The 26,010-nt window shown below is 43.9% G+C and overlaps 3 protein-coding genes across 3 annotated transcripts; all 3 read left to right on the top strand.

Annotated features, from left to right (window-relative positions):
* Nucleotides 1–2,757: 2,757 nt before the first annotated feature.
* rpusd1 (RNA pseudouridine synthase domain containing 1) lies at nucleotides 2,758–6,532 on the top strand. The gene is made up of 6 exons (XM_030349394.1): nucleotides 2,758–2,910; nucleotides 3,577–3,808; nucleotides 4,175–4,298; nucleotides 4,623–4,725; nucleotides 5,002–5,103; nucleotides 5,515–6,532. Exons 2-6 carry the CDS (start codon nucleotides 3,615–3,617, stop codon nucleotides 5,922–5,924), a joined length of 933 nt encoding a protein of 310 aa, XP_030205254.1. The 5' UTR covers nucleotides 2,758–2,910; nucleotides 3,577–3,614; the 3' UTR covers nucleotides 5,925–6,532.
* Nucleotides 6,533–6,820: 288 nt separating this feature from the next.
* Nucleotides 6,821–12,846, top strand: slc25a17 (solute carrier family 25 member 17). Its single transcript, XM_030349360.1, has 9 exons — nucleotides 6,821–7,018; nucleotides 7,180–7,240; nucleotides 7,344–7,410; nucleotides 7,544–7,695; nucleotides 8,237–8,353; nucleotides 8,902–9,050; nucleotides 9,908–10,003; nucleotides 10,120–10,205; nucleotides 12,202–12,846. Exons 1-9 carry the CDS (start codon nucleotides 6,944–6,946, stop codon nucleotides 12,353–12,355), a joined length of 957 nt encoding a protein of 318 aa, XP_030205220.1. The 5' UTR covers nucleotides 6,821–6,943; the 3' UTR covers nucleotides 12,356–12,846.
* Nucleotides 12,847–13,230: 384 nt separating this feature from the next.
* Nucleotides 13,231–25,939, top strand: znf598 (zinc finger protein 598). Its single transcript, XM_030349335.1, has 12 exons — nucleotides 13,231–13,532; nucleotides 14,393–14,505; nucleotides 15,616–15,745; nucleotides 16,491–16,702; nucleotides 17,333–17,550; nucleotides 17,920–18,043; nucleotides 18,290–18,861; nucleotides 18,981–19,065; nucleotides 20,198–21,303; nucleotides 21,637–21,820; nucleotides 21,961–22,105; nucleotides 24,413–25,939. Exons 1-12 carry the CDS (start codon nucleotides 13,359–13,361, stop codon nucleotides 24,803–24,805), a joined length of 3,456 nt encoding a protein of 1,151 aa, XP_030205195.1. The 5' UTR covers nucleotides 13,231–13,358; the 3' UTR covers nucleotides 24,806–25,939.
* Nucleotides 25,940–26,010: the final 71 nt, after the last annotated feature.

Raw genomic sequence — 26,010 nt, 5'->3', positions numbered from 1 at the left:
TCTCTGACCTACAGGAAGCCAATGTAACGATTTAAGAATTGGTGTATTATGTTCAAATGTTTTGGTCTTTGTTAAAACTCTAGCAGCAGCATTCTGAACAAGCTGAAGCTTCCTTAGAGTTTGTTTTGGGAGACCTGTAAGGAGACCATTGCAGTAATCAAGCTTACTAGTGATAAAGGCATGTACAAGTTTTTGTAAGTCTTCGGTGGACATGTGCCCTCTAAGTCTTGCTACATTTTTAAGGTGATAATATGCAGTTTTTGTAACTGATTTGATGTGACTTTCGAAATGTAAATCAGAATCCATGATAACCCCAAGATTTCTGGCTTTGATTGAGGTTTTCAGGGACAGAGAGTGAAGGTGTTGGGTTACTTTAGGCCTTTCCGTTTTAGCACCAAATACAATTATCTCCGTTTTGTCCTCATTTAGCTGAAGGAAATTTCGGCACATCCAGTCTTTCACTTGCTCAATGCACTGGCACAGCAGATCTATGGGCCGATAGTCATTTGGTGATAGCGATACATAGATTTGCGTGTCATCAGCATAGCAATGATGGTCAATATTGTTATTATGCATGATTTGCCCTAGTGGGAGCATGTAGATGTTGAATAAAGAGGGTCCTAAGATCGAACCTTGTGGGACTCCACACATCACGTTGGTTGATTCTGATACAAAGTCGCCGATGGAAACAAAGTAGTTCCTATTTTGTAGGTAGGATCTGAACCAATTTAAGACTGTGCTTGAAAGCCCCACCCAGTTTTCTAACCTGTCCAAAAGTATTGTATGGTCTACAGTGTCGAATGCAGCACTGAGGTCTAGTAGCATTAGTATTGAGGTTTTGCCAGAGTCTGTGTTAAGACGGATGTCGTTTACAACTTTAATGAGGGCGGTCTCAGTGCTGTGCAGGGGTCGAAATCCTGATTGGAAGGTGTCATAACAACCAGTTGATGCCAGGAAGTGATTAAGTTGCGGGAGGACAACTTTCTCAATGATTTTACTTATGAAGGGCAGATTTGATATTGGTCTGTAGTTGTTAATAATAGAGGTATCTAGGCTCCGCTTTTTTAAAAGGGGTTTAATAACTGCAGTTTTCAGGGCTTTTGGGAAGTTGCCTAACTGGAGAGAGTTGTTAACTATCTGCAATATGTCTATTGCTAGGCAGTCAAAAACATTCTTAAAGAGGTTGGTAGGTAAAGAATCAAGGCAACAGGTGGATGGCTTTTGTTGTGTAACAGTTTCCACAAGAGTTTTAGAGTCAATAACATTAAAGCATGCCATCCCTGCCACGTTACTTTTGCCTGAACAGGGTGGTAGTCCAACATTTTAGTTTGAAGTGGAGATATTGATGGCGCGTCTGATGCCTTCAATTTTAACAGTATAGAAATCTGCAAACTCATTGCATTTCTGCGTGGAATGGAGATCAGGTGGAATTTGTGTTGGGGGGTTGGTCAGTCTGTCAACAGTTGCAAATAGGGTTTTTGCATTATTATTATTGGATTTAATGATAGGGTTAGGGTTAGTGTGTGTGTGTGTACAGAAATCGTTTTAACCTTATAGGGTGCAATGACATCCATGACTTTCAAAATTTTCAAATTAAAGTTTTCTACAAGATCATCAGCAGAACATGGGTTGAGAGGTGGTAGTAAGGAGATTGCCTTTCTAAAAAGTACATAAGATTCTTCATTGATGTACCGTTTTTTGACAGTATTTGATTTTGTCTGTATGTCGGGAATAAAAGATATATTAAAGAAAACACAAAAGTGGTCAGACAAGGAAGGATCAGTCACAGAGAGATCAGAAACATACATATACACATACTATATGCACTATATACTATATTTATACTATATACTGTGTAGTATATATACTGTATATACACACATATATACTTAATATATATATGCTGTAAAATACTAATCTTTATTTAATACTAATGTTTATTTTATAAATAATTTGTATAATTTGTATTTGTTGTGTATTTGTTATGTTTTGAGATAGTTACATGCACTCGTTATAAATAGAATACTAACTTGATATAATAATAATAATAATAATAATAATAATCATCATAATAATAATAATAATAATAATAATAATACATTTTATTTATAACGCACTTTATATCAATTCAATGATCTCAAAGTGCTAAGGTGATATGGTCGTGATAACGAATTCATTAAATTAGCTCATGGATAACGGACTTGTTGTTGGCCTATACAATTTCACCTGCAACTTCGATTATTACCTCCGAAATCGACAAACATTTATTTTACAATTGTCACTAACTGACAATGAATTGTCAGTTTCGTGTGCAATTTCTAAACGTGAATTTGTTTATCGATAAACGCGCTTCTCTTCTCATCTGTTGACCATCTGCTATGGTCAAATGCGCCCCCGTTCGCAAACAGCTTCTCTCCCTTAACTGCAGTTTTCGCAGGTTGATAAAAAGCAGTGGCCGTATAATAATGATTAATCTGGCATAAATAGTCTACAGCAAAATGGTTTATCGTCCCGAGAAAAGTAACTTGGTTTTCTCGTGATTGTATCACGACAAGATGGGTTAAAATAATATCATATAAAATATAATTATTATATTATAATAAAATACATTATACCATTATATCATATCAAATATATGATATCCAATATAGTAAATTGTAAAATATTATATTTATTATATAATAATTTATCATTGGGGGGCAGGGGGCTGGTTTCTGGTTTCTCCTGGGTTTAGCGGAAGTGCCTTCCATTGCGACTTCCGGGTAAACATGCACGCACAACCGATCCAGCCAGTGCACAGCAGAAGAAACTGATGACCACAGTTGATTCATAACTTCATGGATTCTGTCTGTGAAGGGTTATTTCAATGATGCGATCATAGTTGAGCAGCAAATTTGCTTGCTTCTTCAGGTAGCTATTTGTGTTGTTTATGTGAATGGTCTCTTACCTACATTTCGTTGAGATTTAACTTCCTTCTTTAGTCCATATTTTAACATTAACACGGTTTTGTAATAATAATAACAATAGGTTTCATAACATGTGGTGCAATGAATCTTAAAAATATCTTTATCAAAAGTTATGGCACTTCTTGCTTCCTTATTACTCCTATTCCTCTGTAGGCCTGTACTACATGTTGTTTAGGCGTTTTTGTATGGAAGATGCTCGACCATAAGTTAGGCCTAAACATATATTTCAGTTAATCTTATTGGGCCCTCCACTATTAACTAGGATAGTATAGTAAATTGTCATTCCAGAATCGGCCGACACAAGATCACAAATTGAAACTCAATGAAAGGAATTGTTTTGTCAACATGCATGTTTCTTTCTCTCTTACTCATCAAAGATGCATACATGTGTTTACATTATGTTTTTACCTTATTATTGCTTCTATATTTCTACTTCTATGTATAGATATATTATTTGTAGTAGTGTTCTTAATTTAATGGTTTGATCTCCTCATTGTTATTATTCTGTACTTTCCACTGTGACACCTGAATCTCCCTTCTGGGATTAATTGAGCACATCATATTTAGTTGAAGATGTCGATTTAACAACCAGCCCTCCTCTCTCTCCCAGGGGAAACCCTCTGGGGGATAAATATACCGGGGGTGAAGATGACAGCAGCCACAGAGGCTGCTAGCCTGGAGAACCTGCGTGTGCTACACCAGAGCGATGACTTCATCGTGGTGGACAAGCACTGGGACCTCCGCATTGACAGCAAGATGTGGTACGAGAAGAACACGGTGCAGGCACAGCTCAGACACCGCTTCCCCCTGCTGGCCGACCCTGATACATACTACGGATTCAGGTGGGGAGTAGAAAAATGTGAAAAAACGCAGACATAAGATATTTTCATCTTGGGGATTGTGCGACCGATAAGTTCACAGTTTACTTGAATAGCTATAGACGAGTGAAATCAGTATTTGTTTAGATAGATTTGGACTGGGTGTATCGTTATCTGTTTTCATTTATTTAGTGTGCTAGAAAGTACGAGAGGTCTCAACAATGTGAGCCAGTTTGGTAAGCCTCTGTGGTTTTCAGGAAAGAAGTGATGGTGGAGTATTATAACGTAACATCTTGATATCAGCCTCTATCACATTGTCAGATAGAGGCCTGATCCCTTTGGATCCTAACCTCCCTCGTGTGTCTCTGTGTGTGGGGGGAGGGGTCTCAGGTTCTGCCACCAGTTGGACTTCTCCACCAGTGGGGCACTGTGTGTGGCGCTGAGCAAGGCAGCAGCTGGACGGGCCTACCGCTGCTTCAAAGACCGCACCGCCACCAAGGCCTACATCGCGCTGGTACACACACACACACACACACACACACACACACACACACACACACACACACACACACACACACACACACACACACACACACACACACACACACACACACACACACACACACACAAATACACAAATAAAATAATACACACCCTGTACAAGCACACATGTACAAAAATGCAGGTAACAATGAAAATACTGTGCACACAGAAAGTACATAGATACACAGAGAAACACACTAAACAGCTACAAATTGATCGTTATCTTCATTTCCAGTAATCTATACATCTATCTTAGGGATAATTGAGGAACTGTTTGTGTATGTGTGTCTTCCAGCTGCGTGGCTGGGTGGAGGAGGAGAACAGGACCATTGAATTCTCCATCGGCAAGACATCCACAGAGGGCAAGGCGCACATGATGTGCATCGAAGGAAGTGATGGTAAGCTGTTAGCACCCTCACTTCCTGATCTGTGTTTGTTTTTAACACAAACACATGTGAATACATGTGTTTGGATGATTGGGAGAATAATGGACTCCCAGTCTCAAATGGTGCTCATGTCAATACCCTATGCCCATCCTACTTGTAGACATCCGTGATCAAGCTCCCTTTGCCCCTAATAGCTAATTTATGACTAGAATCTGTATTCACCTAGTTAGTAACCCTTTTTATAAGCCCCTGCTAAATTAATCACTAGTTCGAGCCTGTGCGTCCTAGGTTGTGAGAACCCCAAGGCGTGCCAGACGGAGCTCAGTGTGTTGGAGTACGGGACCTACGACGGAGAACCCGCCACCAAAGTGCTTCTCGAGCCTCTCACCGGTACATACTGACACACATCTAAATCTGTTAACATATTACAAGCTTATATACGGAATAAAAAAAATCAATGGCTTTTGGCCATTTGTGGGCATGGAAATAAAGACACAGAAAAAAAATTACCAAAGAAAATTACAATATTGTAAATATTGTTTATAACATTTACCGATGCACAGACGTACCCTAGCCACGAGAGGCTGATGTGAGACGCTAGTGGGGATCAATAGTAGGGTTAAGGTTAACGTTTCTGAGAGTAGGAAAGGCTGGTGCTACTACTACTACTTCTACTAAGGAAAACATGAGATGTTGCTCAGAGAGATTATACTCTGAGGGATTCAACTCAAACACTTGACATGGCAGTTGGCGTGGTTCTATTAAGTTATTTCTACCTCTACTCCCTCCTTGTCCGTTCAGGCCGGACCCATCAGCTGAGGGTCCACTGCAGCGCGGTAGGCCATCCCATCGTGGGGGACTTCACCTACAGCTTGGGGGTGGACGATGCCCCCTACCGTATGATGTTGCACGCACACCTCCTCCGCCTTCCGCTGGAGCCCCACCTCCTGCAAGTGACCGCAGGAGACCCCTTCCTGCCCTACGTCGACCCTAAGTGGCTCCCACAACGCACCCTCCGGACAGCAGAGGACGCTGTGGAATCCCTGCTGGACAGCGTCGCTGCGAAGGAGGAGCAGCTTGAGAATGAGAAGAAATGGAAGGAGGCAGAGGAGGAGAGGAGAAAGGGGAAGAAGAAGAAGAAGAAGAAGGCAGAGAGTGAGGAACAAAATAGGCTGTGTCAGGACTGGCTGAGTGAATGGGGCGGTGAATGAGTGTTACTGAGAAGTGAATTATATTACCTGTTTTTTGTATTATTGATCTTATTGATGGAAACTTTGCATTGGGTATCTTACTAAGCATCTGTATGTATGTATGTATGCGATGATATGCTTTAACTTTGATGTTCAATATCTGAATACATATGTTATTTATATATTTTCATTTGAGTCATTTTGGCATGAAAATTAGTATTTGAAATATCTCTATTTTGGCTAAAGTTATTTATATAACAGAATGTAAGTAATGGAAGTAATAAATGTTTTTGCTTAGACGGGAATCGGTTGATGTTTAATGCAGGACAATTGCTATATTTGTGAGATCTTCCATTATATAAGCTCCATCTAACCAACTCTAATGTATTTGGCTGGTTTGAAATGCTTGGCATGAAGTAACGTCTTCAATCTCTCTTCTAATAAAATTATAATAGGAATTGTGCTTTTGACACAAATATTCGATGTGCTATTGCTAGCCAAAAAGGTCACAACTATTTACCTATCAGTATGTGTATTCAGGGTAATCAATTGTATCTGAATAAATGTCCTTGGATTTGATTAAACTATCTCTTAACCTGGTCTAAAAATAAAGGAAAATAAATGGCAAATTAATATTTACAATATATATTATTGCTATAGTATTGGTCGAGGTATTGTCGATCGTAAATGGTCTTGCGTGAGTTACCTGGCACAATACACAAACAGGACGAATGTACAAACAATTTCAAGCCAATTTGATGTTACAGCTAGAAACATAACATCTACAGTCTTGAAATATAGATAAGAACAACAAACCATATGGTTTATTGCGTTGCGACTTGCGTCAAAAATATTGACTTATTGTAGACCAATCACATTGCGCGACTCGATGAAACCACTTCTGATTGGCTGTTACGTTTAACAGGAAGGACTTTACAAAACACCACTGTCAAACTTACTTGTTTGGTGACATGTGTTTTTAGAAACGGCGGATCAATTGTATTTTTCTCAAATTGACACTCAACCAAAGATACCGTAGAATGACTACCGGAGATTTCAGATTCACTGAGGTTTTCTCGTATGAAAGTTTAGTCCATGCTGTATCAGGAGCAGTCGTAAGTTAGAATACAGTACAAGAGATGACATTATTGTTTATTGTCGTTAAAGTAATGACTTTAAGCAGGCGTATATGCCAAGATGTTTTCAATGTGTTAATTCTTCAAGCCAGGGTGTTGACGTTATTGTGTTATTTCATGTATTTGACATCATATTTCAGGGGAGTGTGACTGCTATGACCGTATTCTTCCCGCTTGACACGGCGAGATTAAGGCTCCAAGGTAAACTAATGGTGACTCACTAATTATTAACAGGATTTTCATAGGTTAATAGCAGGAGTAGATTTCATTGTCGTATAATATTCCAACTTTTAACCTCCGTTAGTGGACGAAAACAGGAAGGCGAGGTCAACTCCTGCCATTCTTTCCGAGATTGTAAAAGAGGAGGGCCTGTAAGTTAACATGAGGACGTGTTTATTTTCGCAACACTACCCTTAATCACTACTTAATATTCCTTTCAATAGAAAACGTCCCCATCACTGATCACATCCTTAAAGGGTGCCTGCTCTCTGCCTGCTTTCCTAGATTGGCACCATACAGAGGCTGGTTCCCTGTTATCTGCAGCCTGTGCTGCTCCAACTTTGTCTACTTCTACTGCTTTCACGGACTGAAGGCCAGCTGGCTTAGGGGACAGAAGTCGGCCCCGGGAACTGATCTGATCTTTGGCATCGCTGCAGGTAAAGCTACGTTATGTATTTGCTATACATTTCAAACAGATAAGTGCGATTGTAAAGGGAATTCCATTTCGAAATGGGGTTAGATTTAAACGTAATGGTGGATAAGCATAAAAATTAGATGGGCCATGGGATGCATAGAGAGAGGTTGTCATGTCCTTGCTGGCACAGTTTGTGTTGGGGCTGGATAGTATTGGTTAGGGTGTTTGTCTCCCTGCCAGAAAGTTCTGGGTTCAACCCCAAATATCCCCATCTACCTGTAGGCATCCTTGAACAGGCTTCATAACCCCCTACTTATTTCCAAAAACTCATTGTAAATTCCTTTGAATAAAAATGTCTGCTAACTGACTAAATAGTTAAAAGTAGTGACACTGTAATATTTAAGAAGTAATTCATAGAAGACAGTACTTCTATCAGCATTGCCACAGGGGCAGTTATCATAGCAATTGTTTATCAGTATAATTTGCATGAGCCAGTCTTGTGGTTTGTGTTGAGCTGAGCTGCCACTGTAGTGTAGTGAATGTGTTTCTCTCTCTCTCTCCAGGGATCATCAACGTGCTGGTCACCACTCCCTTGTGGGTGGTCAACACCAGGTTGAAGCTTCAGGGCGCCAATTTCCGCAACGAAGACATCCGGCCCACCAGCTATTCTGGCATTCTGGGTAAATGTTTAAGTTCACCGACATTCCTTCATGAAAGAGAGATACAATGGGACATACTAAAAATAGTATGTCCAATTGTATCTCTCTTTCATGATTGGTCACCTGAAAACGTTGAGACACTATTACAATACCTAATTCTAAGCTAATAGTAATTTCCATATGCAAACAAACCCTTCCACACACAAACCAACTGTTTCTCTGGGGCTCCTATATAAAGTATGAAAAAAATCGGAAAATTGGCATTCTCCTGCGTCACTTTTGAATCGTAAAATGCCTCATACGTTATTTATATTGGCAATTCAATTCTTATATATGAGAAACATTGTGCTAATGATCCAAGTCTCTGTACTTATGTTTTAAGTGGGGTTTTTTATTTGCCAAGTAATTACTAATCCTAGGCCAACCATCAGTCATCAGTTATGTATTAAAATACATGGGGGGTATGTATTAAAATACATAACTGTATTAAAATACATAACTGTGATAAATAATGGATGGATCGGATTTCCTATCGAAATATCAAATTCAACCCCCTTCCACCTCTCCAGATGCCTTTGTGCAGATCTCCAGTAAGGAGGGTCTGGGCGCGCTATGGAACGGCACCTTCCCTTCCCTGCTGCTGGTGCTCAACCCTGCCATCCAGTTCATGATCTATGAGGGCCTCAAGAGGCAGCTGAGCCGGGGCGTCCACACGGAGGTAATGGGAGAGCGGGGGGGTGTTGGATGGAGGCGCTGGTAGTGAAGGGGAGGGGGTCATGTGGGTGAGAGGATCAGACACCCAATTTGACAACAATTTGGTTTCGGGTCAGAGTCACAGTGGTTCAAAGCCAAGAACTAGTGAGGCAGGATGGTTTAGTAGTTGTGGTTTTTTGACTCCCAGCCGTTGGTAGACTCGGCCCAATTCATGGGGGAGAGACGATACTTAGTTGCAATTTCCATTGGGTTAATTCATTCAGGTTCACATTGGAATTTTTAGGGCGAATGAAACATTGTTAACAAAACCCTTACAATTAGATGTGTCTCGACTATTGGACAGGAAAATCCAAGGTTAACTGAATAAAGTGCTTTCAGACTACATATGTATATTGTTGACTAAGCTTCTTGACTCTTATGCATCATTGATCTAATGTGCGACAGAACAAAAATGCCCCCTTTCATATGTTTTATGTCAGTAAATAATTTAATCTAAATTGTCTCTAGAAAATCAACGCTGATGACTTTGTTAAAGTTGAGGAATGAAAAATAATTAACAGTGGAAAGAAAACAATTTGATTGGGTTTGAATGTTTAAAATGGTAACCCTGTCTTTCATTTTTATTATGTCTCTACTAAACATTAAATGGAAAGGGGAAGGAGTGAAATAACATTTCCTTCTTTCTGGATGAGTGAACTGCTGCTATGTTGGATACCTCTGTAAGCTTGCTCATATGCGGGTCATGTGACCTTAATACTCAAATCGCAGAGTCATGTGGTCAGCTAAACGCTCAACCAAATCTGTCAGGAAGTTAGTTGTTCTCACCAGTTTTTTTTTCCCTCCCTTTTTTTTTATCACAAGCTTACGTCTGTTGAGGTCTTCCTGATCGGTGCCATCGCGAAAGCAGTCGCCACCACTGCCACATACCCACTACAGACCATCCAGTCCATCCTCAGGGTGTGTGTGTGTGTGTGTGTCAATGTGTTGTATGTATCTGTATGTTGAATATAATTCAGAATCCATATCTGGGACTTAACATTGTTTTTTTGTATCCATTGTGTGTTTTGTTGTAGTTCGGTCAACTGCAAGAGTCAACCGACAAGTCACAAATACTGAGCAGTTTGATGGTCATCAAACGTCTACTGGTCAACAGAGTGAGGTGAAGTATCTTATGCTCTCTCCACCTCACACATTGGGTGGTGTGTGAACATCAACAAATACAGTTTTGGTCTAGTCTTCGTCTGGTGTCAGGATGATTTATTTTCTTCTTTCTTTTTACATATTCGTTATGTAAGGGATAATGTATAGAACGCCGGTCATTATCGAGAAAGTAAGCCCCGACAGGGCGAACAGGACACCGACGCGCAGCGGAGGTGTCTTGCTTCGCCATGAAGGGGCTTATTTTTCGATAATGACCGGCGAAGTTCTATACATTATCCCGCTTATTACACGGCTACTTCCCAAAACGAAACAATTTATTTACAATGTATTTGTTACCAGCATTCATAGTGTTGATCAGCAGAGAAATAGTCCGCCCAAGATGTTGACGTCGTCGCTTAGCAACCGACAGCGCTTGGGTTGATACATATCCCGCTTATTACATTGACAAGTTACCGGACTACTTGCGGAGTGATACCAAAGGCAAAAAGTCATTTTGTTTACCTTGACAGCGGTCATTATTCATCCGTTGCCAATGAATTATCAAAAAATAATTGACCGCCGGAAGTTGTGAAGTGCCCATGCAAGTGAACGGAACGTTGAAAAGACCTGTGTAATAAAAATATATATTTCACTCCCATGTTATAGTTTTGTTGTAAGGAATTGTTACTCTTTAACCAAATATTCTTATTCTAGGGTTTGTTATTGATAAAAAAATGTTGCTTAAAGGCACCCAGTGCAACTTTCGAGGCAAAAATGAACATTCAATTTCTAGTCTTTTTTACACGTAGTATATTTCAATAACTCCCTACCATTACGCAGAAAAAGCAGCACAAAACGGTACAAAACGGCACAAAACGGTACAAAATGGTACAACATTTGAATGTGGGTGTGTATCGTAAAGTATGTACACACTTAGAAAACAATTCGCGCATTGGCAAACAGAACCAGTGACAGGATCACATTTTAGAATCTCCGGAAGCGTTCGGGACTCATCGGTCTTGTTCCGAGGATTGCCGACTGGAATCCTGTTTATTTTTGTGAGATCGCAATAAATAAAGAAGCTGGCGCCCATTGTTTTTGTTTACGATTTTCTATCAGTTCTCACCACACAACGTCTCATCTTCGCTCCTTAAATGTCGATATGTAATCTTCGCTCCTTAAATGTCGATATGTAATGGTAGGGAGTTATTGAAATATACTACGTGTAAAAAAGACTCGAAATTGAATGTTCATTTTTGCCTCGAGAGTTGCACTGGGTGCCTTTAAGTTTGTTTACGTGACGTTATGTCATTAAACTTGAATGGCGTTGCCACTTATAACATACCGTTAACTTAGAAAAAAACTTAGATTTGATGAGTCGACTACCCAAACAGCTGTAGATAATCTTATGTGGGGAATTCAATCATGGGGCAGTCCAGCACTGGTAGCCTGGGTCAAAACAATAATACAAAGAATTACTTTATGAGCATGTTCTCTGAACGTTGTTGTAATGACGTTACTTAACACATTAATGTTTCCGACAGAATTAGCTTTTACTGAAAAGAAAAAGGTTTTGTTGGAAAGATATTCGATTATCACGCTCTGAATTATAGAGACCCGGTCAACTAAAGACTTGATCATTTAAATTAGTCCATGTGTCTAGCAGTCTACCTGCCCAGGATACGGTCTGGCAATGGCACTCCTTTATAGCGCCATTGTTTGTTAATCTTTTACACAAAAGGTGAATTACAAAGTACCCCCCATTAACTGATAGCCCAACCAAAATGCAATTTAACTGTTTCCCTGAATTAAACGTTTCTGAATCTCCCAATGGGTTAACATCGCTGTTTGAACCCGTTACCCATAAACTCTACAACATTAAAAAGCAGGTGAACTATGAAGTATTATTCATTTGTTTGCAACCTCCCCACTAAATGCTAGTAAATGCTACTACACTTGAATATTAATATCTAAAGTAAGACAACTCATGATTTTCATGCACTCTTTCTTCGCAGGAAGTATGGCGCGCTTGGTCTGTTCAAAGGGTTGGAGGCCAAACTGTTGCAGACGGTGCTGACTGCCGCCCTCATGTTCCTCCTTTATGAGAAGATAGCCAGCAACACCTTCAAAGTTATGGGACTACACAAGGCCACCCACGGAAGGCGATAGCCATCTTGGATCATCTTGAAACACTCTCCTCTACTGTCCATGACATAATTTGTGTTTTTTTGGGATTTCGTTGTTGCATATCCCCTGCGAGACTTGTATCGTAAATACATATATTATCCATATTATGTCGGTGTAAGATACTGAAAGAGATGGATGTTTGTAATTTTAATGCTAAATCTTTGTGAAATCTGTGTCTAAAGGCCTCAATATGTGGGCCATGGATGTTTGCTATGCCACACTGAATGATAACCAGAGCAAGACTCTTTTACTATGAAATGGGGGCATCTATACTAGCATATGTTGGTGTACCTTAATTTGTGATGTTTAAAATATTTTTCGGCAATATGCTCATTTTAAAACATGAAAAAAAGGCCCATTTGTCATACCAGCTATAATTATTTTATATTCATAAGGTTCTAGTAAGAGACTTGTCATTTCTGAGTGAGGATGGGTTTTCTATTATTAAATATTGTACGGTTTGATTATTTTAATGCTGTTGTTCATTCAACATAGCTAAGGCATTAACTTAAAGGTTTGAACATTAATAGTAGGTTGTTCTTGGTTAAGGTTGCAGTTGCTGGGAGAGGACATCATGTTAGTTAGCTGCTTGATTTGAAAATACATTTATTTTTTCGTTAAATTTGTACTTTGTTTGCAGCTAAAAAGATAAAGATATTTTTCCATTACTATAATACCGTTTAACAAATTTCTTTAAAATATTTCTTTACATACCGGTAAAGATATATCAAAAGTGACAAGCACGTGGTCATGTCAAGACCTTTTGCACAAACGGGCACATCCGCGATAGGCATAAGCAGATTTACAACCCGCCCTCAGCTGCTGTTGTCAAACAGCGGTTTATCCTTATGACATAGAGATCGCGTTGCTCGACATTGACGGTCGTGAGGTGGCACAAACTCTCTTGACTTTCATATTACGTAAGCACCACAACGTTCACCTATCTGATCAAAAAACACTGTACCTTTTTGGCCTTTACACTGTCATGGATTCATCTAATACAAAGGATACTGAGAAGACTTGCGTACTTTGCTGCCAAGATGTCGATATATTTGCTTTGGGAAAATGCGACCACCCGGTCTGCTACCGCTGCTCTACCAAGATGCGGGTGTTGTGCGATCAGAAGTACTGCGCCGTCTGCCGGGAAGAGCTCGACAAGGTTCGGGGCACGCTGATACTTTATACCGGGGAGGGATGTGTCTGTCAGGCCGCTCCACCCTTTTCGGCTGTCTATTTTATCAAGTAGCTTACACGTTTTGCTTGCAATGACAAACAGTTTTGATAAATGACGCCTACAGTGACAATTGCCTATCAAGACAATGTTAGCGGTTTTATGGTTATACAGAGACTTTCGTTATATAGCCACTAGCTCACCAGGCTAATGCCATATGCTAGCACCCATGCAGAAGCATCACGATGTCAGACGTGGGAAGAGCTGTAATTATGGGGTTTTGTGTGTCAATAATATTGCTTAACATGTACGTTTTTTGGTCTTTTGATCCCATTCAGAGGTTATCCTTATAAGTCCCCAGCATTCTAGCCAATACTGACAATACTTTGCTAAATAGTTACGCAAATGGTCAACAGCATGACTTTCGCCCACTTATCACAGCAAAATATGCTGTTAAGTAAATCAACGTCGACGATTTAACTACCATAGTGCACATGCTATTATAATAAGCTAATACCCGTCCAATTACGCTATGCGTTCTATTCTTATAACGTGTACAGTAGGATCCAAACAACCGTCCGATGTCACATTATACTTGGTGGCTGTCAGTTTTACTGGGAACCAGTTTAAGTTAATCCCTGATGTCTTTACAAGTACCGATTTCCTATTACTGTATATTCATTAGGTACTGAAATTCCAATCTCGACACTGGGACAAAGCCATCCAAAATCCTGAAATACAGCTTCCAGTCATAAGTGAAGGCCCCAGCTACACCTTTCTAAATGCACCACTGCATCTTTCATCTATTGATTCTTTGACTGCGCCTTGAATTGTTTTTTCTGTTTTAGGTGGTGTTTGTGAATCGACTGGCAGCCTTCTCCACCCTGCCCTTCCAACAGTTTCACTGTGAGCAGAGCCATGATATCTACTTCGGCGATGCCCAGATCCACACCCAATTCAGGTGTGTTTTATCTACAGCTCAAAGTTCTCTCTTTCTCACTGATTTCAGCCACAGTAGATTCGCCAAGATACTGATGAGTCAGGCTAATTTGCATCGTAAGTCAACTATAAGATGAGATTGTTAACACATTTAATAGACTTGTAGGGCAGGAGGTCAAAACACCCTACTTTTCACAACTTTGAATTTGCCCAACTTAAGGATGATTGCTAGTCTACTTTCTGAACATTTATTCAGCTACAAATTATTTTACACCATGTCAAATAATCATTGATGTTGTGGCAGCATTTGGTTGAAGATAAAGATATTTTTTAGCACAACAAACTTATTTTTCATGTGGTCTGCGATGCTGTATCTATTTTTGTGTTTATAACACCCGGTAGAATGCTTTGAGGATGAACGTACCAGACTTGGCACGCATCGCAGCATCCTCTATTTGGGACCCATTATATTAAACACAGACAAAAACCGAGACTCAGATCTTCCGAAGTGTTGTCTATCTACTATGCGACGCTGACCGGCACAGCACTCCTTGGCTGGTCTGGTGTGTCCCGCTTTACATTGAAGCTCTGCCGTAACCGAGTCAGACTCAAGCCATGTCGAGTGGATCTGAATCTCACTGACCTCCTCCAAAACAGCACTTGATTTATGGGCTAACAGGTAGAGGATATATCTTTCTTTGGCTGACATCTTACATCCTAAGTCTTTAGAAGGATACAAAGGACTTCAGGATATACAAACCACGATCATAGGTTTGTATGTCCCATGTTTCAAAACATGTATTTTATCATGTAGTTCCAAGGGGACATACCAAATGCTACAGTGTCTTCTTGCATACATTATTTGGCGTTAAGACAGCACATATATTGAAGGGGTGCCAATGTTCTGAGAATTTTAGTGTTTCAGTACAGTTGTCCAATGTTTAGAGTTGACCCTTAACCCCCGGCAGCGCTGGATGAACTTTATCTCCTTGAGTCGACCCTGAGTGTGTGTGTGTGTGTGTGTGTGTGTGTGTGTGTGTGTGTGTGTGTGTGTGTGTGTGTGTGTGTGTGTGTGTGTGTGTGTGTGTGTGTGTGTGTCTGTGTCTGTGTCTGTGTCTGTGTGATATTCCAGGAGGCTTCTCCTGCCAGAGTGCCCCCACTGCCCGGAGCCAAAGGTCTTCCCGCGGTTGGAGGAGCTGGAGCAGCACATCAGGAAACAGCATGAGCTCTTCTGCTGCAAGCTCTGCACCAAACACCTCAAGGTTCTTTTACACACAAGGCCTCTTTCACAGCGTCCAACCGCTGGCCCTCCTCCTACACTTCTGATTCAATGTAAATTCTGTCATTTATTGACATTCATTAGTTTACCCTTCATAGTTAACCATGTTCCGAGTTCTCGTTATGTTATGTTTTTTATTTTTTTGTACATTTCTGTTTCCGATTCAGTTCTGTTTGACAACCAAATATCTAATTTGGGATTTATAAAGTTGAACCTTTTTAGTTTTAAGAACCTCACAGCGCGGCTTAGTGCCTCTCCGTTTATATGCAAATCATTGGCTGCTTGTGTCTGATGGCTGAAAGGAAGACTTATTGGCGTGGAAAGAAGTATTGGCCAACTGTGAGGACTTAGTTTATCCCAGGATATTTACAGCAGCAGAGATTATTATAGTGCAAACAAAGCAATGCAAATAGAACAAAGAGAAGATCTGAAAACAGAGCAGGTTTATAGTATTTATTGTGACGTATCAAGATATATGTACACCGCTTTGTAAAAAAAATATTATGTATTTATGTAGATGTGTTTATGATTTAGTATTTACCTAATATATGGTTGGTCAATGTACTGTATATCCAAACCCAAACCCTAATAATAATAATAATAATAAATGAAATTTATATAGCGCTTAATATGGTAATGTGGTAACAGAACCCTACCCTACTATTCTAAAAATCCAAACCACGGTCGCTTGCTCATTCACTGACACGCACCCCCCCCCCCCCTCCCAGATCTTCTCCCATGAGCGGAAGTGGTACAACCGCAAGGAGCTGGCGAGGCACCGTGCGCACGGCGACCCTGATGACACCAGCCACCGCGGCCACCCGCTCTGCAAGTTCTGCGACGACCGCTACCTCGACAACGACGAGTTGCTCAAGCACCTGCGGCGCGACCACTACTTCTGCCACTTCTGCGACGCGGACGGCGCACAGGAGTACTACTGGTGAGAGTGGGTGACTGTGTGGCCCGGTACTACTGGTGAGAGTGGGTGACTGTGTGGCCCGGTACTACTGGTGAGAGTGGGTGACTGTGTGGCCCGGTACTACAGGTGAGAGCGTGGGACTATGTGGACCGGTAGACGTGTGTCCATCAACCATCTTGATTGATGTTTCGTTTTGTGCATTGAGTTTTATTGGGATACAGTGGCCCATGCCTTGCTTAGCCGTTGCTGATTGGTTAGAAATGAGATGGGTCCTCCCTCTTAACATAAAAGGAACAGGCAACGGGCAACTTTCCTTTCAATCATTTTCTGCTCTGTGATTTGAACAAAAGGATATCAATATCCACTGCAAGCCAAAAATATATGAATTGCTGCATTGACCCGAATGTAAGACAACTCCGATTATAAGACAATCCCTAAGGTATTTATCACCAGGAAATTGTGAATGATTAGTGACATTTCAAAGTCTAGACCCGAACACAAACCTTGTCTTAAATTCGGGTCAAAACGGTATGTTCACATAAAGAACATAAAAACATGCATGTCATTTTGCTACGATATCTAATCTATAAATCCCATCCCGCGTCGCCTTTCCGAAAAATCTGAGCGTGGTCCCCTCTTTCCCGTCCCCAGCGACTACCAGTACCTGAGCGAGCACTTCCGCGAGAGCCACTACCTGTGCGAGGAGGGCCGCTGTGCCACGGAGCAGTTCACGCACGCCTTCCGCTCAGAGATCGACTACAAGGCACACAAGGCCTCAGCGCACAGCAAGAACCGCGCCGAAGCCAGGCAGAACCGGCAGATCGACCTGCAGTTCACCTACGCCCCGAGGATGCAGCGGAGGAACGACGGTGAGCACGGGGCGGGAGCGGGTTGTTTGGGGGTTGGTTTTTTTGGACGGTGATCCGCTTATCTTGTCAGGTGGAGGCGGATTTGGAATAGGTGGCGATTGAGGAAGAGAAAATACATTTACTGTGCGCATGTTTGACGTTTGACTTGGGAATGCAAACCGGTACCCCTGATTTACCTTGAATGATCCGATTAAAGTCCCACTCCTCGGAAGGTGTTGACGTTCTGATGCACTTCTATGGGAAACGTACAGCTACGGCACTTTGGTCGGTTGACCTACGGTGACGTGTGCAGGTCAATGTTCTATATGTACTGCATTTATCTTTATGTGGCCACATTGCTGTATTTAATGTGTGTGTGTGTGTGTGTAGGTATGTTGACAGGGGAGGACTATGAAGAGGCACGGCAAAGTCGTGGAGGAGGACGAGGAGGAGGAGGAGGCGGTGGAGGAGGGCGGCCTTATGGCGGGCAGCAGAAGAGTTGGAGATACAACCGGTACGTGGGGGGCTTCAGGTGGTAGTTTTTGTGCGACTACGTGTGTATTTTCCCCATGACGATGCGCTGTCATCCGGATCATGTAAAGCAAGTAAGGGTTGGTCTTTGATGAGTAACATTAGTTTACTTTTAATGAACGGTCTTCAATATTGATGGTTTATGATTTTATCATTTACAACACATATATTTGCAGCCAGCAAATGCATTCATTACTACAGAACTATCAAGGGCTTTGTTGTCCTTCAGGGAGGAGGAGGAGCGGGACATTGCAGCCGCAATGAGGGCCTCCATGGCGGTGCGGCGGCCAGAGGATAGGGGCCCTCCTGCCCAAGACCGCGGCCCCCCGCAGAGACAACGCAACGATGAGAGGATGGACAGGATGGATCGAACGGAGAGGATGGAGAGGCCGGAGAGAATGGAGAGGCCGGAGAGAATGGACAGGACTGAGAGGAAGGAGAGAATGGATAGGCCAGAGAGAATGGACAGGACTGACCGGACAGATAGGCCAGAGAGAATGGACAGGACTGACCGGATAGATAGGCCAGAGCGGAAGGAAAGAATGGACAGGACTGACCGAATGGACAGGACTGAGAGAATGGATAGGCCAGAGAGAATGGATAGGACTGAGAGAATGGATAGGCCAGAGAGAATGGATAGGCCAGAGAGAATGGATAGGACTGAGAGAATGGATAGGCCAGAGAGAATGGATAGGACTGAGCGAATTGACCGGACAGAGAGGAAAGACCGGACTGAGCGAATGGATGCAGATGAGCTCAGACACAGAGCCGGGGCGATCAAAAATAACCCAGAACCTCCAGGTTAGATAATGTAGTCCCGCTCACCATCAATGGGCACACACTCCATGGCCCTAAATTTAATGTGGATGTATTTTTGTGTAACTCACTTCCTGTGGGTTATGGTTCCTTTTCATTCCCAGTGAGAACCATGAAGAGTAAAAATCCATTTGGGGAGGATGATGATTTCCCAGTGTTGGGGGTGCCAGTTTCTACACCCATACCAAGGTACGCGCACACACACACACACACACACACACACACACACACACACACACACACACACACACACACACACACACACACACACACACACACACACACTAGGGCTGTCAAAATTGCTCAAAAATGACATTCGAATGTTCGTTTGGAAAGAAATCACGAATTCGAACTATTCGAATATCTGGTTGCCTATTTTACGCAGTTGCCGTCAATATGTCAATAATGCGACAAAACCATCGTTCAAATTAGTGGGATATATATATATCCTATAAACAGCCCAGTAACGTGGAGGGGCCTAATCATGAAAAGCCACAACTTTGTATCGCTTGCATTTCACCACCACACCTGCAAGCGCGCAAACTAGTAATCTGAAGAAGACGCCCGCTTCTGAATGTTACAAAGTATGCTAGTGGTAACGTTCCTTGCTTTGCTTACCATTTATCGAGAAGGCCTATTAAAATCGATAAAGAAAAAAATGCATGTCGCCTACGTCTTCCACCATGCCAGCGAAAGGGCCAGCACTACGCACCGTTCGGATTCATGAAAAAAAAGCTGTCTCGGACTTTGCCGAGAACATTGCGTGATAGCAGCTTTCACCAGCCAGACTACTAGCTCCCTGAGCTCTACTTCGGATGCTTATTGAATGGCATAGCCGAGCTGGAATACCTGTATCCAAGTACGGAAACCCCGAGGGGATAAAATGCATTCGCTCTTCACAATACTAGTCTGTTACACTTGTACCGCGGGAGTGTTTTTTCACATTCGAATATTATGAGGGACATCGCGAACAGACAGAGGCTCATTCACAAAGCAGATAGAGGCGCTTGTACCGCGGGAGTGTTTTTTCACATTCGAATATTAATTTTCACGTTCAAATTCGCGTTTTTGGATACATTTCGAACGAATATTCGAACTTCGAATATTCGTTGACAGCCCTAACACACACACACACACACACACACACACACACACACACACACACACACACACACACACACAGCCTGTAACTTTTATGCCATGATAACTAACTATCAAACCCCTAACCCTTGTTATTAACCTGCACTACTAATTGAGCTACAATCTAATGGTGCACATTATGTTGTCCCTTTTTGCTTGCGTGTGCCCCTCCCTCCCGTAGCTCCAAGCCAGCCCCTGTCACGGCCCCCCGCGGGCCCCTGAAGGAGGACGACTTCCCCACCCTCTCGGGCGCCCCCCCTCGCGGGACCCTGAAGCAGGACGATTTCCCCAGGCTCTCGGCGGGCCCCCCCCGCGGGCCCCTGAAAGAGGACGACTTCCCCAGCCTCTCTGCTGCCACCTCGGCGGTAACGTCGCCCATGACCCCGGCCTACACGGCCCCGCCGAGAAACTCCTCCTCCTTCCAGGAAGATGATTTTCCCGCCCTGGTGTCAAAGCTCCGCCTCCAGAAGCCTAGCGGCGGCTCTGCCTCCGCCTGGTCGTCCCACGGCAAGCCTGTGCCCCCCACCCGAGCCAATCACGGCCCCCCACCTCCAGAAGCCTTCCCTGCGCCTGCTCCCCCCGCCGGGCTCCAGCCCCTCTCCTCCTCCTCCTCTTCCTCTGCGTCCGTGGCGATGTCCTCGCGGAGGAAAAAGCGAGGGGGGGAGACTGCCCGGCCCGCTGCCGCGCCCCAGCGCTCCTCTTCCGACGAAGAGGACGGCGGGCTCACTCAGCGGGAGTTCCGCACCGTGCCCACCATGTTGGACATATCCTCGCTGCTTACCGTCAAGAGCGGGGGCGGCGTTAGCGGCGGCGGCGGCGTTGGCACCAGCATTAGCGCCGGTGTCGGCGGGAGACCTCAGGCGCCGCCCGCCACCGACTCCTCAGACGCAATCCCCGGCCTCGCAGCCCCCAAAGCCGGCAAGAAGAAGAAAACGCAACAGCAGCAACCCCAACCGCAGCCGCAGCAGAAGAACACTAACCTTCCCGCCACGCCGTCCAAGACGGCCACTTCAGCGACGAAGACGAAGGCCAAGGCGACGGTAGCGCAGAAGGAGAACGTCCCCGAGAAGAGCAAGAACAAAGCGGCGCCCGCCCCAGCGGCGACCGTCACCGCAGCGCGGACGGGAACCCCGAGCCAACTGACCAACGGGTACGCGGAGACGGCGTTCACGCCGGCAACCAAGAAGGCGAGCGCCTCCCCAGCCGTGACCCCCCACCCCTTCCCAGAACCGCCTCCGGCAGACGAGGAAGATTTTCCTGCCCTCGTCACCAGGAAACCCCCGCCAGGTCAGTACATACTAGGCTTGTGATCGGATCGTTTATTCGCAATAGAACAGCCTAAAAACAGAGTGCACGTGGACTCTCTCTGCATAGCTCTCCTTCAAAATATTTATTATATTACAGACAAACAAAGGGTTGTCTGACTGTAAAACCCCGGATATCTTAATGCACTGCTTTGCTGAATGTGCGCATGCCCGGACCCTAACCCTTTCTATGTTAAATGTGGACTTCTACACAATTATTCCGAGCTTAAGGATACAAAACACCCCCAACTCGTTCCTGCGTATTGTCAATGAAAGCCTTTTGATTGGTTGATGTGCTGACGTCCATCACCGACAGGGTTCAAGAGCTCCTTCCCGCTGAAGGCTACGGCGCCCCTGGCCGCAGCCCCCCCCTCCTCTGTCGTGCCCCCCCTCCCTCCCCCGGGCCTGGCCGGCGGCCCCAGCAAGTCCCCGCCGCCGGGCTTCACCGGCATCCCCCTCAACAGCAACGTGGTGGAGCCGGCCCCCCCGCCCCCCCATCGGTAAGACCCGGCCACTCCGGATGAAATCACTGAATAGTACGGTAATTGATGGATACATAGATGTAGTAAAAATAGAACTCACTCACTCACTCACACTCGCTCACTCTTTCAATCTCACTCTCTCACTCCCTCCCTCCCAGGCCGGCCCAGCTGCTTGACAGCTACATGGTACCGGAGAACTTCCAGCAGAGGAACCTGGAGCTGATCCAGTCCATAAGGAACTACCTCCACAATGACGAGTCCCACTTCAACCAGTTCAAGAACTTCTCGGGACAGTTCCGACAGGTATGGGCTGGCCGTACGGTTATACCATACGTGTTGGTGCGCACCGACGGACACGCTTTTACGGAATAAAAGCAGTATTGTACAAAATGGGACTGCACCCTAAAAGCCCACCTGTCTAAACGTGGTCGATCTGATGCTAATCTATGAAATGAGGCCTTATTTCCTCTAAAAAGAGAGCAGGGGTTCCCTTAAGTCGTCTTTAGGCGAGAAGCTGCTAAATGAACGACAATACAAACTAACGTGTCGGCATATACATTCAATTGACAGGTCATATAGTTTGCAATTAGTCTAATATACTGTTGTATGGAAGGGGTTTTAAACTTGTCACCTTTCGGTGAAATTCAGTTTTTAGCTCAAATAGGGCAACACCGTGAATTGTATATATATCGGGGGGGGGGGGGCTGTTGTCCACATCACATCCAAGTTATCATCGAGTACTAGTCGATCAGGCATTGTCTGCCCTCTGTCTGCTATACTCTGCTGCTGCTGATGACGCCGCTCGTTTGCTTGCGGAAACTGCTAGCTACACTTCCGGGCAGCGTGGAGAACACACTCACTGTAAGCAACCTGTTATTATGCAGGGGATAAGGTTAGCTTGTCAACTTAAAGAGCCTTTGAATCTACTGTTTTAGTTGGAATTCGAACACTGATATTTAAGAAAATGGATTTTCGACTGAGTTTTAGGAAAAAATGCTATCCCAATGGTTATGACCCAATAATTATTGTGGTATGTGAAATGCGCCACACAGTGATATACTATAGGTGTCTGGCTTCCCAGACACCTATAGTATATCTTCCCTGTCTGGGAAGCCTTACCGTCACTCGGATTCTGACAATAGATGCATCGCTGCTAAGACATGTGTGAATGGTTTCACCATCCACACACACCTTAGCGTTATACTATAAGTGTCCGAAAAGCTAAACTTTCTCTCGGACGCCAGAGATTGCTTCAAACGTCATCACACAGTACCCGTTGGTCACGATCAGAACTCCACCAGTAGACTGGCCATAGGGGTTTGGGGAGGATGGCAAAAATGTTTTTTGTCTAAATTTGGGACTTATTTCAGTCACGGTGAAAAAGAGGCATCGATAACTATGTTGACAATCATATAAAACAAATGACCACGTTTAAAGCAAAATAAAACAGTTTTGGCTAGCTATTGGTCTTCCATTGACCTGCACGGCAGATACAAGAGTTAGTATCTGACCTTTGTTGCTTTTCGGGCTCGTTAGTGTAACCGCTAGTTGTTATGATCAAGGTTAAACAAGTCTGAGTCCTTCTTCTCAGTATTGACATCAGGGGTAGTCATTATTTAATTTCATTTTTAGATTATTTGGTGTTTAAATAATCGACTCAAATGGCTGTCCTCAACATTGCTCTTGCTGCTCTTAAAAAAAGAAAAGTGTGTGTGTGTGTGTGTGTGTGTGTGTGTGTGTGTGTGTGTGTGTGTGTGTGTGTGTGTGTGTGTGTGTGTGTGTGTGTGTGTGTGTGTGTGTGTGTGTGTGTGTGTGTGTGTGTGTGTATATATATATAGCAAAGCAGGACGACTGCTGTGTAGAAGAACAGGATTTTTTCTAACGAGACGCTATCGTCACCATCGATATAGTTTAATTTGCGTTGAAAGTACAGCACACATTTGTTCCAAATAACAGTAGTTCCGAACCGCGCCTGCCGCCTGCTATTTCGTAGCTCTGTTTATCTCTCTCCCGCTCTGCCTCGGGCTCACACACACTCTGACCCGGCCCGGGCTGGTCCTAGGCCCATGTATTAGTTTCTATTGGTTTCGGTTTCTCACTCCGCGAGACCTAAACATAATAAAACATAGCAACGAGTAACCTAGCAACGGGGCCACCCCTCCCCCCTCTGGACATCACTAACAGGCTCATATATGTCACCCATCAGGTATTCAAAAATGTTAGACTATAAGTACCTAGTTGTCTGAATGTGTTTTAGCACATACAGTTAGCATAATATAATTGAGCTTTTAGGCTGCTCCCGCACAATTTCTGACCAATCAGGGCATTTCTTCTGATTGTTTCCGGGAATTCATCTTTACTGTCAAATCACACATGGCAACCTTGCTCTGTTCAGCTCAATTTCCAACTAGCAATTCTTCCCCAGAGCAGCTGCTAAAACCTTGATTTGGTTCTGATAATCTACTCGATAAAAGAATTGGGAATTTGAGCCGACTCAGAACAATGATTAGACTATTGAAATTCCAGCATTTTCCCCTCCACTAAACCTTTTTTAGTGGGAAACACTGAAACAGAAGTACATCTATCCCCCCCCCCCCCTGGTCCCTGCAGGGTGTGATGTCTGCCGCCCAGTACTACCGCAGCTGCAAGGAGCTGCTGGGGGACAACTTCCAGCGCATCTTCAATGAGCTGCTGGTGCTGCTGCCGGACACGTCCCGACAGCAGGAGCTGTTGGCCGCGCACGGGGACTCCAGGGCTCTGGAGAAGCAGTCCACGGGAGGCGGAGGCGGCGTGGGTAAGAAGAACAAGAGCAAGCGCAACGCGTGGCAGGCACCGCCCACCGCCAACGGCGACACGGCCATGCTAGCCGAGCTGGACTGCCGGGTGTGCCCCACCTGCAGACAGGTGCTGGCGCCCAAGGACTTCAACTCCCACAAGACCTTGCACCTGGGCGAGAGCGAGGACTTCCCCTCTCTGCAGTCAATCAGCCGCATCATCAGCTAGCGCCCCCCCCCCCCCCTTCCCATCTCCCTTGGCGCCCTCCTGTCCTCTCCTATGGCTGCGACCCCAACCCCCACATACCCTCCACCCCTCCAACAGCAGGCTTGCGGAGCGTGGAGAAAGAGCTTGAGTCGGGGGTGACGACGTTTAAAGGCAGGATCTGTTTCAGGTCTGTGCCCGGACTGACGGGACTGAAGGATGGAAGGGTTGCCCGATCTCTGGCGTGAAACAACAAGCGTCTTTTGCAATGGAGACGCTTAACGGGCACATCTTTTAGGCGGTACGCCTGCTCAGCACTCAAGAGAAACAACACACGCCTAAACGAAGGCTTACTTGAAGAGTTCACTAGAATGCTCCTACAATTTCATCCCTGTAAAATGCTTTAACTCGGTTCCCCCCCCCCCCGGCTTTCTTACCACACCTGTTTTTCTACAACTAAAAATAAGGAGAGTAAGCAAATAATAACGGTAGTTGCAGAATCGGAAGTAGCAGTTTGAAGTGACAAAGAAGGTGTAACTTTGTAACTTGTATGGGCAACATTTAAGGGGTGGTCCAAGAGAAGTAGTTTATTCCTTGGTATGTTCTCAAGCTTGGGGCACAGGGACACCACTGTTTGAGGTCCTCTCATTCCCTAGTCCAAAGCATTACCCCCATCTCCCCGTCAGATATTGACGGTTGGTTAATTTATATCGGATATTAGATTGGTTTTCCCGCTTTAACGGTTGTTTTGTTCCCCTGAGCCTACGTTTTGCTGCTTTTATTTTTGCTCAGGCTTCAAATTAGAAACCCCAGGTGAGGGGGGGGGGGGGGCGGGGGGGGAGTCAATAAATGTTCTTCGCTAAACCAATTAAAAGCGTTTTCCCGCCAGCTCTCCCCTGCATGTCTCCGCCTGTTGTATTCTCACTGTCCTCCTCAGGGGTCCGTCACTCACTACACATACTGTCTGTACAGGAAGTTAGGAAATAATACTTGTATGCAAAAACGAATTCCTTGTGCATTTTCAGTGATTTTCTATGACCAATGAATGGGATGGGTTCTGATTATTTAACTAACTTCCCAAACATCATTATGTGGGATTAAGATCTTTTTTTTCTATGAACAATAAATTAAAACTTGCCGAGATCGCTTTCAACCACTGACCTTGTTCTCTTTTTTAATTTATCCTACAATGATTTTGTTCAAAGTAAAACAAAGCGAATTTATTATTA

Source organism: Gadus morhua, chromosome 2, assembly GCF_902167405.1.
Source record: "Gadus morhua chromosome 2, gadMor3.0, whole genome shotgun sequence".
In the NCBI taxonomy this organism is placed as follows: domain Eukaryota; kingdom Metazoa; phylum Chordata; class Actinopteri; order Gadiformes; family Gadidae; genus Gadus; species Gadus morhua.
This window is presented reverse-complemented; position numbering and strand designations above follow the sequence as displayed.

Bases quoted from the DNA above. Each gene is read 5' to 3' on its own strand.
- slc25a17 (XM_030349360.1), top strand. From the start codon at position 6,944: ATGACTACCGGAGATTTCAGATTCACTGAGGTTTTCTCGTATGAAAGT. The intron at 7,019-7,179 runs GTAAGTTAGAAT...ATCATATTTCAG, and splicing joins ATGCTGTATCAGGAGCAGTC to GGGAGTGTGACTGCTATGAC. The intron at 7,411-7,543 runs GTAAGTTAACAT...CTGCTTTCCTAG, and splicing joins ATTGTAAAAGAGGAGGGCCT to ATTGGCACCATACAGAGGCT.
- rpusd1 (XM_030349394.1), top strand. From the start codon at position 3,615: ATGACAGCAGCCACAGAGGCTGCTAGCCTGGAGAACCTGCGTGTGCTA. The intron at 3,809-4,174 runs GTGGGGAGTAGA...GAGGGGTCTCAG, and splicing joins GATACATACTACGGATTCAG to GTTCTGCCACCAGTTGGACT. The intron at 4,299-4,622 runs GTACACACACAC...TGTGTCTTCCAG, and splicing joins CCAAGGCCTACATCGCGCTG to CTGCGTGGCTGGGTGGAGGA.
- znf598 (XM_030349335.1), top strand. From the start codon at position 13,359: ATGGATTCATCTAATACAAAGGATACTGAGAAGACTTGCGTACTTTGC. The intron at 18,862-18,980 runs GTTAGATAATGT...TTTCATTCCCAG, and splicing joins AAATAACCCAGAACCTCCAG to TGAGAACCATGAAGAGTAAA. The intron at 21,821-21,960 runs GTAAGACCCGGC...CCTCCCTCCCAG, and splicing joins GCCCCCCCGCCCCCCCATCG to GCCGGCCCAGCTGCTTGACA.